The sequence below is a fragment of the Culex quinquefasciatus genome, chromosome 3 (assembly GCF_015732765.1).
Source record: "Culex quinquefasciatus strain JHB chromosome 3, VPISU_Cqui_1.0_pri_paternal, whole genome shotgun sequence".
In the NCBI taxonomy this organism is placed as follows: Eukaryota; Metazoa; Arthropoda; class Insecta; order Diptera; family Culicidae; genus Culex; species Culex quinquefasciatus.
In genome coordinates this window covers 30,562,304-30,575,337 of record NC_051863.1, presented here as the reverse complement: position 1 = coordinate 30,575,337, position 13,034 = coordinate 30,562,304, and the positions used below count along the sequence as shown (strand labels likewise).

Genomic DNA, 13,034 nt, shown 5'->3' with positions numbered 1-13,034 from the left:
TCGCCTCGTGAAGGAATCGTTTCTCTGCCAGCTGTACGTGAAGTACCATTGGGTCCAGCGCGTCGTCACACGTGCCTGGCGTCAGACCTGTAGGAGTCCACGCCACCGGCTCTGAGCAAAAGGGTCTCGACGCAATTGAGCACATCTCTCCGTAGGGGCCCCTGTCAACCGCCCTGAGCAACTGGAATTTGTAGCTCGCACGACGACAACAGCGCTCGACACATTCACTTCACCCTGAGCGCAACCTTCGGTCCAGTGCCACCCTTTCGTTCCCCAAGTGTCCTGCGTTGAATCCCGTAGGAGTGCACCGTCCGCACCTCCGAGCAATTGGGAGCAGCGCGCCAAGATTCTGCCACCTGTAGGGCCCACCCGCAACCGGGCCCGAGTCATTGGGTAGCAGCGATCGACACGAACGAAGTACGTGGGTGTACAACACGATCGACGGTTCGACTAGGCAGCAGCACAAGCAACACCGCGCTCGACGAGCGCGCCAAACCAGCCCGCCACTCAGGCGTGGGCGTATCAACTAAGCCACGAACGATTCCACGAGCAGCAAACCGTCCACGGGACGGCATTCCGGACCTGCCGGCCAAGCCGGCGAAGGCGGCCCTGCAGAGTACGAGGAGCAGAAGCACCGAACAGCAGAGCGAGAATCAACGCGCGAGCAGCAGCGACCGCCGCAGACCAGCCAGGACACCGACGTAACCTAGGTTACCACCACAAGGTCAGATCTTTCCTTTATGTGTACACGTAACTAACCATTCATGCGCATTAGTATTAAGGCCCCTTGTATTTAATAAATAAGTCGGAAGAAAAGTAAGCTCTGAGTCAAGGTGTCCAATTTGTAAGCGTGGACTGAGCTGACTTATGACTATTTCCCTCCCCCTAATCTCTTATCCTTTCATGGCAATAAATTAGTATGGACTTAACCACTTGTTTTCGTCAGATCTGAGTTAAATTGAGTTGGATCGCTTCCAGTCAGACCCGCCCTGAGCGAGCTAGTCCGGGCAGGCTTCATCTCGCGACTTCGTACGCGTCCCTGCTAGGGTCGCGTTGGCGCTTAAGCGAAGTGCGTTTCATTCTTACAGTTCGATAAGGGTCGCGGTCAAGCCGACCTTGTAGCATAATTGTTCCATTCAGTTTCGTATCGTTGGTTTCGTTAGTTTCGATTATCTGGGACAAATCTTGTTACAAGTGTTGCAAATAATATTCTTAAATCTTGCTAATACGAAATAAATATTATGATAACTTCGAAATATCTGATTTTTTTTTTATTTTGAATTTAATAAAAATATGTTGTTATTGTAATTCAATCCCCTTATATCATGACCTTAAAAAACAGCAATAAAAAAATCAAAATTTCAGAGCATAATAGCTGTTTTATTGAAATCATAAATTTTTATTGAAACCAGACCGTTGCTAACATTTTTAAAAGTTTATGTCAATTCGCTTTTAAAATATTGATGTGACAAAATATATTTTTGCTCAGTGGTTTCTTTCCTCATTGAGAGGTATTTTTTTAATTTGAATTGATATATTTGTAGTGATCTTAACTTTCAGTATGACCGATCATATTTTTGAAGCTTTTTTTTAAACCAAACTTTATCGCTGAAAAGTTGTTCTGAAAATTAAAATCATATTTGTTCTGTTATCTCACTGTTTTAAATATCAATTAGTTTCAAGTCTCTCAAAAAACATATGTTTGAATTTCAAGTTAACGCAGTAAAAACTTATGGAAATTTCAATTCAGTTTCTTTCTGTAAATTTTTCGTCAATTTTACATTTACATGAAATGGAGAATTGTGTTGTTGTACCATTTTTCCATTTCAATTTTCAATTGTTACATATTGGTTACATATATTTATTTAAAAATGATAAGAATTAAATTCAAACAAAAATAATGTTTTTAATAAATTTGGTACAAAAATATTAGTTTAAAAAGAAAAATGTAATATCCAAATAACACGTTAAATAAGTAACTTTGATCACTGAAGCATAAAAAGTGTGAAAAAATGACTTCAAGCTTTTTTTATCTTTTAGCTTTATATCTCATATCCAAGGGCCAGCCATCAAACCAGGGCCGGAGGTCAGGCAAGCCTGATTTAGAGAAAAAAAAAATTAAATCGTATCTCAGATTGGATTTTTTTCTTTTTTTAGTAAACATTCGGAAAAATCATTTAAAAAAATTCGCTCATTTGACCTGTATGTTGATTTAGGTGTGCTTATGAAATGTCTTTATCATTTTCCAGGGATGGAATAATCCCAAAAAAAATCAATTTCGCTTGTGAACTTTCTTCACCACGCGAAAGAGAGAGGAGGCAAATCACGCAAAAGAAAATCGCTCCCGAAATTCTCCAAGAAAATCAATCTGCTGATGATTTTTTGTGAATTTCCTTGTCAGCACCACTTGATAATATTTATTTCACTTCGTTTACACACATTGCCCATCTACAAAATGTGACAGGTCATTTTTCGACGAGTGACGTTACACTTGCAAGTGTAGTAGTGAAAAATATGTTCCGCCGAATAATCAAGACGGTGATTTTTTTCGATTCTTTTTACCGATCTTTCGTGCGCGAGAGAGGAGAGCCAAGCTCCCTACGGATTTTTTTTCTCTTGATGAACGTCTTGAGATTTTCTTTTGATGATTAGAGATTTTCTTTTGATGATTTGCAGATTATGCCATCGCTGTAAGTTTCATTGAAAGCTTAATTTAGCGCTGGTTTTTTTATGGTGGAAAATGCTAGTGTATTTTTTAAGGATAAAAATTTATTTAACAAATTGTAAACTATTCAGTTTGCTTTAAAAATAAGTTTCTTCAACTGCGATTATTTTTTGAAGTTAATGTCCTTGGACTCTGACCAAAGTCAGGGGGCCCAGTTGTGTTGCAACTATTACTTCTCAATACTTTTTGCGGTACTTTACATCGGAATTTCACAAGAAAACCAAGCGTTTTACACGAGCCCTTAATATGAATAACAAATGAGATAGTTTTGACTCATCATTCAAATTTCATTCAAATCCCTCCCTTATAAAAGCCCCGCAAAATCGCAAAATGCTGAAAATTAAAATTACTTGTATTATTAATTGTTTACTTATTAAAATACGTTATTTTTCGTATTTTACTGTTATAGGAAACTTTTAGACATTTTGCAAATTTTGAATTTTTGGACCACAGATTGTAAAAATTGTTATATATAAAAAAACTCGAGAAAAAAAATCATAAATTAATTGATATTTTGCAAATTTTGCATAACTCTTGCAATGCATGAAGCATTTTATGATACTTTTTGCATAAAATTGTTGAAGGTTGGACTTGAAATTTGAATATTTTTTGTGAGTGAGTGAGATTTACACCAAGGTTACAAAACTTACATATTGTTCTACTAGTAGTCCATTATAGACATGAAATAAATTAGTTGATCTAAAAACAGCAATTTTGAAAATATACGAACACGCGGGGTAAGACGGCCACCCATGTGGGGTAAGACGGTCAGTGCTATAAATTAGCTTAATAACTTTGCTAAATCCAGCCAAACACCTACATGGTTGGTTTAACAGACTTCTCTGAACATCATAACTATTTTGGTTGAAAAAAAAATAAGTTTCAAATGTGAAGAAAAATGCTGTTTAAAAAATTTCATATTTTGGTTCAGTGAATTTCATATTATTGCGACCACATTTTATGAAAAACTGTGAATTTTTACTACAAAACAACCACAATTTGATGCAAAATAATTAGTTTGTGTATTTTCATTAAAATAAGTAAATCAAAATTATGTAAACAATATTGAATTGACGATTTTATGAAAAGTTTGATAGGATTTCATACTATTCAATGAGTTTTGCTATATCACAGTAAAGAATGTTGTCGAAACGGTAGTTAGCAACATTTTGATTGAAAATTGATAGTTTTATTGAAAATGCTTTTCCTGATCTACAAATATGTCTTAATAGTCAAAAAAACGTCAAAAATATAACCTATATAAAATAAAATTTTCTTGCCCCCAAATAAATTATTTTTTAAAATATTTTTTTTGCAAATAGCTCATCGCATTTTTTAAACTTTTCCGAGGGACATAATCTATGGAAAACTTCAATATAACATGAAAAAATATTTGAAGACAGGAAAAAATATTGTTTTCAGACAAAAATGCCTAAGTTGTAATTAATGAAAATTACATCCAGTTTCATGTTCAAAAATTATTTGTTTATTTTGAGCTATTTTTATACTATTTCAAACAATATGTTTGGCAAAGGTGACTCCATATGCATTATTTAGCATGAGGAACAGTACTGCTAAACATTTTAGTAATATTCATTAGTATACTTATTAAAACAGTGGGGTGGTCGTCTTACCCCCAGCTCCCCTATGAGTGGTAGATTGTGTCAAAAGCGGACGACTCCAACCACGTTCTGAGTCATCTGGTTGAACAACGGGAACCTTCACACACGGGTGCGACAGACCACTGGCTAGACGGGCCCATCTTTATGTAAATTTTGTTTTTTTTTTTTTAACCAAACGTAGGTGGAAGATTCGGCGATGTTGGACTGAACAAAGAATGCCTCAATTGTGTTTATAAGAACGCCTCAGATCTTCTGCTCTGGTAGTCTATTCGACGTTTAGAAGTCTTCTCAATCAGCCATCAAAATGGAGCTCCGAGTGGTGATTTTTTGCACCCTGGTGGTGTTCTGTAGTTCCAGTTCTGCACGATCCACACCGGTGCCAGTGGAGTCACCCGGAAGAATCGTGGCCGTGGTTAGCGATCCGGAAGTGACGCGAAATAAGCGACATCTTGGATTTGGTGGATTGGGAATCGGAGTTGGTCTCGTCGGAGGAGGATTCGGATTTGATGGAGGATACGGTGGTGGCGGCTATCCTCCGTTCTATGGAGGTCCTGTTGGTGTACCATATGGCGGAGGGTATGGACCGTACGGAGGTGGATTTGGTCCTTATGGAGGATTTGGTCCTTATGGAGGATTTGGCCCGTATGGAGGTTATGGACATCCTTACGGAGGTGGTTACGCTGGCGGGTACGAGTACGGTTACGGATACGGTTCTGGATTCTATGGTTAATTGCCAGGATTGACCTCAAAGTGAGCATCGTTTGTGATTATTTATTGTTACGGTATCAAATTGTGAATACTTGTTCATAAAAGAAACATTAAAATTTCAGAACAATCTGAGTTTTTGCTTCAAATAAGCTATCAAGCTATCAAGTTATAAAGTTTCCAGATTTTATATTTATACTATGTTACTTCAAGAAGATGAAAGACGCTAATTTTATTTTGACCATAATTAAGTCGAAAGTTTCCTTATCACTAATCGTGAACAGTTCCTTCGGGAGAATTCCCTCCTCTTCACTATTAACAGTCCTGTTCTATCATTCAATCTCACAACGTCTTAAAGGTTTCCAGGTCCCCCCCAAAACATTCCCTAGGATTGTGCAAAGTGTCGTTAATTTCAATAAAGTGTTCCCCCGGGGCGGCGGCAGCACATTATAAATTACAATCAGGCTGGGTCTGGGTGTTTGTTCAAATCTTTTGCATCGCTCAGGGGGCAAAGAACCAGAAGGATGGCACCGCAGCTAGCCTTGAGTGAGTTTTGGAATTTATTGCCCTTATTACGATGAAGGATGCTGAAGAGTAGTTAATGATTCATTAATCATTATCATGACTGTTACATTTTTTTTTTGTTGCGTCGAAGCGAGGGCAGAGTCTTTGCTGTTTATAAAATTAGGTTATGTTTGCAGAAGGATGGTGAAATCATACAATAATTCCGTTTTTTCTTGAAGACGTTGTAAAATTATTAAAATTCAAACGCTATTCAGGATTCCCATTGTAATCAGGGTTACCAGGTCTGAACAGAAAGTGTCTGGCAAAATAATCTGGAACATCTTGCTGGCCACTTTTCATCATAATAATTAAAATATTGAGCGAAATTATGTTCAAATTTTGTGCTTTTTCACTATTTTATACATTTTTGGCTTTACAAAATAAACAATATACATGAATTGAACTAAGACAGGAAGATATAAATATATTTTTTTAAATTGTCATTAAAAAATCTGGCAACCTAGAAACCCTGAGAGTAATACTGCATTCAACAAATCATTTTTTATTGTTCGCTTTTGATAAATGAGAGACATTATTGTGGCAATTCCCTACAGAAAGAAGGTGTCATTCTATCTTTGATGCTATTAGAATTGAATGATTCTGATAACATCAAATGCCAAATGATGTTTTTTTTGTAATTTTGAATTATTTATGTTGTAGTTGTACAGGTGAATTTTATCATACATCAGTATTTGAAATAAAATTTGCATTGGCTTGGCATTGGCTTAAGAAACAGTTTCTTTGAAACTCAGGGGAAAAGAAATTCGTTTTTGATTTGTGATATTTACTTGTAATTATGTAATAGAGCAATTCTCTGAGATTTCGGTCATTTGATTTTTTTTTTGAATTTTCAGTCCAGCTGTAATTTTTTTTGGTTTGTCCATATAATTTTCCATACAAATTCGGCAGCTGTCCATACAAAAATGATATGTGAAAATTCAAAAATCTGTATCTTTTGAAGGATTTTTTTGATTGATTTTCACTAGAGTACTTTTTGATTGTAAATTTGATTATACATCGAAAAATGAAGTTGACAAATTTTTGCGACCAATATTTCGGTCAAAGATTTTTTGCTCATCCTGGAAATTTCTGAAAATTTGGCATTCAATGTCTCCTTAAACAAATCAAAATTAAAAATAATGTTTTTGCAAATCAAGTTTTAGTGACAAAAAGTTTTATTAAAAATCACCAACTTTTTTTTACCGTTTATCATGTTTTTTTTTCAGCCGGATAAAAAAAACAAAAAAAAGACCGATTTCGTAGAGAATTGCTCAATAAAGAACGTAATTATTTAAAATAACAGAGCAATTCTCGCAAAAAAATCCGATTTTTTGTTTGGGTGAAACATTTTCCATCGATTTATTTTGCCCAAATAAGCCATTTTGCATAATAAGGACGCTAAAAAAATGATTAGATTTTTTTAAAAAATATGTCACACTTTCTCAGACCTCCCCTCCCCCCCTAGAGCGTGACATACTTTTATGGATGACGCCTTAGATTGTTTGTGAATTCATTAGACTTATTTTTTCATTTAAATTTTGAAGCCTGAGTGTTTTTTGGATCAATTGAACGAGGAAGAAAAACCAGTGACAAACCACATTAAAAGTGCCACCCAATTAGCCTTTATTTTTCATTCTAAGACGTGAATATGATTTGGTTCTTTTGAAACCCACGACGGATAGGTTGTTTTGAAAATTTAATCTAGATTTCGTCAGTTGTGTGCTATCGTGTGACAACGACCATCTAGTACTTTTCGAGAAAATCGATTTTTAAAGTTTGTTGGTAAATAATTTCAAAACTATGAATGATAGAGCCAACCTTTTTGAAGCTATCGGTTCGTATATTATCGCCTAAAAAACACTCCAAGTTTCAACTTATTTGGTTACACCAGTTAAAAGATACAGTAAATAATGTAATCAAAAATCTGAAAAGCACGTGTCACAAGTGTGTTTCGAAAGTAAAATTGTACTACGTGTCACAAGTGTGCACAGAATTCCCATACAAACTAAAATAAGCTCAATCAATGGTTTAATCGACTTCATCAGTATATTTTTATAAACAAAAGGTTGCATTGCCTTTATAAAGTATGTGTGTACATAAATTTGTGAAAAACAAGAAAAAATTTCCACATTTTCCAACAACATGTATGACGTGTCACAAGTGTGCACAATCATTTTGATGATAAATTGGTCTATGTCACAAGTGTGTATCGCGATATCCGGGAAACGGAAGCGAGTTTCCAAAAAGGGTTAAAGCATCTTGTAGTGTTTGTTAAGTATAGCAAAACGTCATCATTAACTCATTTTCGACCAAAATGGTCTATGTCACAAGATAGCACACAGCTGACGATTTATTGTTTTTCCAAGAGTTGCGAAAGCTTTTAATTTGCGAAAAAGATTAATTTTATTATATTGAAAATTTTAAATATTTCGAATCAAATACAAACTGAAAATCAAGCCATTATCTCAACATTTCGATGAAAAAAGTGTTTTAAAATGCATTTTACACTAGTTCAGTTGTTTCGCAATCATCACTTTTTAAAAATGTAAGTTTTGACGAATACAATTTTTTTTGCGATGAAATTTTTTTTAAAAAAGATGTTTCAATAATCCAAACATGCTTAAAAATGGTCCTTTATGCTGGGGAATATATTTTTGATTGAATTTTCATTGTTTTTTGTCCTCGATTTTTCCCGATTCGAACTCGATTCTCTGTTAAAAACCATGGCTCTTTGATAGTATTTAAATGCATAATCCAAATCATCAATGTTTTCATAAATATCTCTTGCTTTTAAAACTTTGATTTTGATGAAAACTACTTTATGAGATACTTTTTGCACTTTTTTTTACCAGGCTCAGTATGGTTCCAGAGCATTTCGTTTCTACTTAAGTCAATATAATAATTCTGCAAAAACATCTTGCTTATATCAATGTCACCCCAAAATGTTTAACCGCCCTTTTCTGCAATTGCAAATTAAATTTTATATCCAAAAACAATTTTAAATTTGTTTCATATTTATTTTCATAGATAATTTAGATGTTTGTAAACAAAAATTGATTTTTCAGGCATTATTTCAGGTCTTAATTTAGTTTCAATGTTTGAAAATTGGTTTTAAAAAAAATATTATTAAACCACAAAATAGTAGTTTATGCAACAAGTTGCAAAAAGAGGAATATTTCAGCACGAGTCGTACATTTATCCAACGAGGTTCACTGAGTTGGATAAATATGAAGAGTGCTGAAAAAATCAAGTTTTGCAACGAGTTCCATACAACATTTTTTGCAAATCCGAAAAAACACCCATTGAATGGAATTTTAAGTCAAATTTTCATGTATTTTGTCAATAAATCGTTTAAATCAAAAAAAAATGTTGAAAAGTGTTATAAGTGCTGAAAAGTTCAACTTTTCAGCACCCATTTCAGTGCTGAAAAGTAGAACTTCAGCATTTATTTTGAAAAGTGTTGCTATTCGATTCTGTTATTTTTGGTACAGAAAAGTAGGCTATTTCGTCGTTCAAGAATGACAGGAAAAGTAAGTAGTTTCACGACGGAATTGCAAAAAAAGTATTTAACAAATTCAAAATATCTCTTATGACTTGCTCGAGCAACAGGTATATCTTCCAGCTAACTCAGAGCCAACGTTTGAGTCGTATTCACCAGGATTCGCATCCAACCAGAGGCCCCACGTGTAATAAATTATAATCGCGTTATAATGTCTAGATTATGATGCTGGGAGCTGCCAGGTAGCAACGTCTGCGGTTGGCGCTGCTAGCGATGAAGCCTTCCAAGAAGTGTTACCTGACTGTTGCTTCACCAGCCACCCAGCCTGCTTGGAGCCTGAATCCTTAATCCTGGTGGAGCTTTTCCTTCCGGTTCCATTCGGTGCCGTCGCCAGGAAATGGTTCACCTGGTGCTAGAGAGGAAGCTGGAAATTGATCCCTTTTGCCCGGGATCCTCTCGACGCGGCGGTGGTGTCGGAAACCGACGAACGTCACGTGGGAAACCTTATGCTTGCAGCGTACGTGCAGGTAAGAACACCGACACCGCCGCAGATCTGTGACCGACTTCAGGAACTGTAACGCGGAAAGATGAGATATATGGCGACGGTTCCCGGGTATTGCGGGCGGACGCCATCTCTCGTGGGGACCATCCGAGCTGGTGACACTCGATTGCATATCGCGTCGACCCAGCGATGCGTTTTCTGTTGGCGCGATGGTTTCCGGTGATGATGATGCTGCTGAAGGAAATCGGTCGAGGGGTTCATGGATAGAACTTATTTTTCAAATTGAATTTCAATTGGGATACCAAAATGACAAAATTTGTCAATTTCTCAAAATCCAAAAAGTATCAAACAATTATAAAAAAAAACAATTTACCTTCAAGTACTGAAAGACCCCTCGGCCACCATGGTCGTTCTTGTCGCGTCCCTGCAGGACCACTTATCCTGTTGCATCGACAGCACAAATTTAACACCGCAGGAAGCCAATGAAAATTTACTCAACTTCATATCCGATATTACCGACACGCTTGAGCACACACCTGGCCAGAATATTACTACAGCGTTGGTTGGATAGATATTTTCACCGTCCGATCTGTGTGCAAGGGGAAAAGCATATTATGTTGCATTTTGCAACTTATTGATGCACAACTTTGTTGGGATACTTTCAATGATTTCGAAGAAATAAAGTTTTGATCAATTGAAAGGGATTAAATTTGATCACGCTATGAACCTTTCATCTGTTTTCAAAGCAACGGTAAAACTCACTACGTGACAACCTAATTACTTTACCTTGATCCGAGAAATTCCGTCCCAGGGCTGGCCATTTTTCATTTTAGCACCTCGTTGGTGAAAACAGCTGCAGACAGAAGAGGTCATAAACTTGTTGTCACTTTACACACTGTCCGGAGGAGGGTCGGGGCCCGGTTCCGGTTGAGGGGCATCGGGTCTCATTGTGACCTGCCACGTGGTGGGGCGGCCAGCAGGTACTGCAGATTACAGCGACGACGAATCCAGGTGCAGCGCTCGGTGGGCTCTGGCTTTGTTTTTACGACAATCGCTGGTGAAGTTTTTACGAGCCGTGGCGTCGGGAAGGAATTGAGGTTTTTCTGTCGAACCTATTGGCTTTATATGTTCAAAACATAATTTTAATTTTGTATTGTGAGTTTTCTGCTCTTGTTTTTAGAATATTTATTTTTTTTTTCTGGAAAATATTGTTCATAGACATTTTTTTCCATTCTATAAATTTATTCCAATTTATTTTCTAAGTTTTTGATAACAAAACAGTGGTATTAGGTTGCGTCGACCATAAAAGCATAAAAAGATGGCCATCACTATAAATCGCTCTGTATTTAATTCAATTTAGCGAATATCTCTAATTGATAAGCATATGGAGGTTCTAAAAAAAACCAATATTAATCAGAAGTGGTTTAAATTAAAAAAAATGTTTTGTCTTTGAAACTCCAAATAATTTAACTCCACTTAATTTATAAATCGTTCTTATCCATATCAAAATCTACAACTATTTTCGTAAAAACGATCAATTTAACAAATCATCAATTAAAAAATATATCATTTTAAAAATAATCGTTTAAAGTATTGCTGAAAAATTTCAAAGGTAAAACGGGTTAGAGTATAATTTTTTATTTAATTAAAAGTTTAGAATTAAACGAAATTTTTGAAGAAAGCCATGAGCTTTCGAAGGAAAATTTGTTTATAATTTTGCAGAATAAAACATTTTTTGTCTTTAGTTTTTCATGGAAATGACGTGTTTTACATTTGCATTGGAAAGATTCAAATTTTAGGCATTGAAAATTGACTAAATAATAGCAATCTTTAGCTTTTCTTTCATTAACTGTATTCCGGCAGCCAAATCAGAACAAATTGAAGAGCAGTTCTCTCAGATTTCAGTCATTCGATTTTTTTTGTATTTTTTAATCCGACTGAAACTTTATTGGTGCCTTTGGTATGCCCAAAGAAGCCATTTTGCATCATTAGTTTGTCCATATAATATTCCATACAAATTTGGCAGCTGTCCATACAGAAATGATGTATGAAAATTCAAAAATCTGTAAACCATTAGGCTCCGTGGCTTAATGGTTACGGCTTCTGTCTCCCAAGCAGGGATCAAATCCCGGTCGGTACCTTTGAAATTTGGAATTTGAATATGAATAAAAACTGAATTGAATCAGATGGGATTGGAACTCTCACCTTTGGATTGGTGGTCTGGGACTGCTAAGCAGTCGGCCATCAGAAGGTTTACACTCTAGCAGTGAATTGATCCGTAGTGTTGAAACATGTTATCTTCTCATATTAAATACGCGCTGATCCCTGATTTGCCTGAGGGGATTGGAAGTCTAAATATAGATCGAGTTTCTTTCAGATGCTTGCTTATATGTTTAGGCGGGGCCGAACAATGTCCAGCGACCTTGGAATTGTCACCACCTAATACCCGGGACTGAGATAAGCTATATCAGCATTCGGCATATACAAAGTCTGATACAAATTATACTTTCCCATAATTTCGCTACCGGTTAGCGGGTATTGGATTGGACCACACACACACACATGAAAATTCAAAAATCTGTATATTTTGAAGGAATTTTTTGAGCGATTTGGTGTCTTCGGCAAAGTTGTAGGAACTGAAAAAAATATACACGGTAAAAAATGGTGATATTTTTATTAACTTTTTGTCACTAAAACTTGATTTGCAAAAAAACACTTTTTTTATTTTTTGGTATGTTTTAAGGGACATCAAAAACCAACTTTTCAGAAATTTCCAGGTTGTGCAAAAATTGTTGACCGAAATACTGATCGCAAAAAATTTTCAACTTCATTTTCCGATGTAAAATCAAATTTGCAATCAAAAAGTACTGTAGTGACATTTTGATAAAGAGCACCGTTTTCAAATTAAAGCCATTTTTAGGTATCTTTTTTGAAAATAGTCCCAGCTTACATTTCAAAAGGGCGTAATATTGAATGTTTGGCCCTTTTGAAATGTTCGTCTTGATTTAAGAACTTTGAAAAGATTGTTTTAGAAAAGATCGGAAAATTTTACAAATGTTTCATATTTTAACATTGAAAATCGGACCATTAGTTGCTGAGATATCAACATTGAAAAATGGTTGGCTGTGTGGGTGAGACTTAGAAAACATCAATTTTTCCTGTTATTAAACCTTTGTATTGCCATATCTCAGCAACTAAGGGGCTTATTAACAAAGTTCAAATAGGCAAAATATAGAGAATTTTCTCAGCTCTCCAAAAATATTTTTTTCAAAGGCTGGCAAACATGTGCACCAATTTAAAAAAAATAAAAACTTCGACTATTTTCAAAAAAAGTTACCTAAAAATAGCTTTTGTAAACGGTACTCTTTATCACAATTTCACTTAATAACTTGATTGCAAATTTGATTTTACATTGGA

At 35.6% G+C, this 13,034-nt stretch overlaps 1 protein-coding gene across 1 annotated transcript in view; it reads left to right on the top strand.

Annotated features, from left to right (window-relative positions):
* The first annotated feature begins 4,651 nt into the window (after nt 1-4,651).
* Nucleotides 4,652-13,034, top strand: part of LOC119768919 (pupal cuticle protein Edg-91-like) — a 68,031-nt gene continuing 59,648 nt past the window's right edge. Inside the window, exon 1 of the mRNA XM_038260715.1 lies at nt 4,652-5,072. Within this exon, the coding sequence (XP_038116643.1) occupies nt 4,652-5,072 (421 nt within the window). The remainder of the gene's footprint in view (nt 5,073-13,034) is intronic.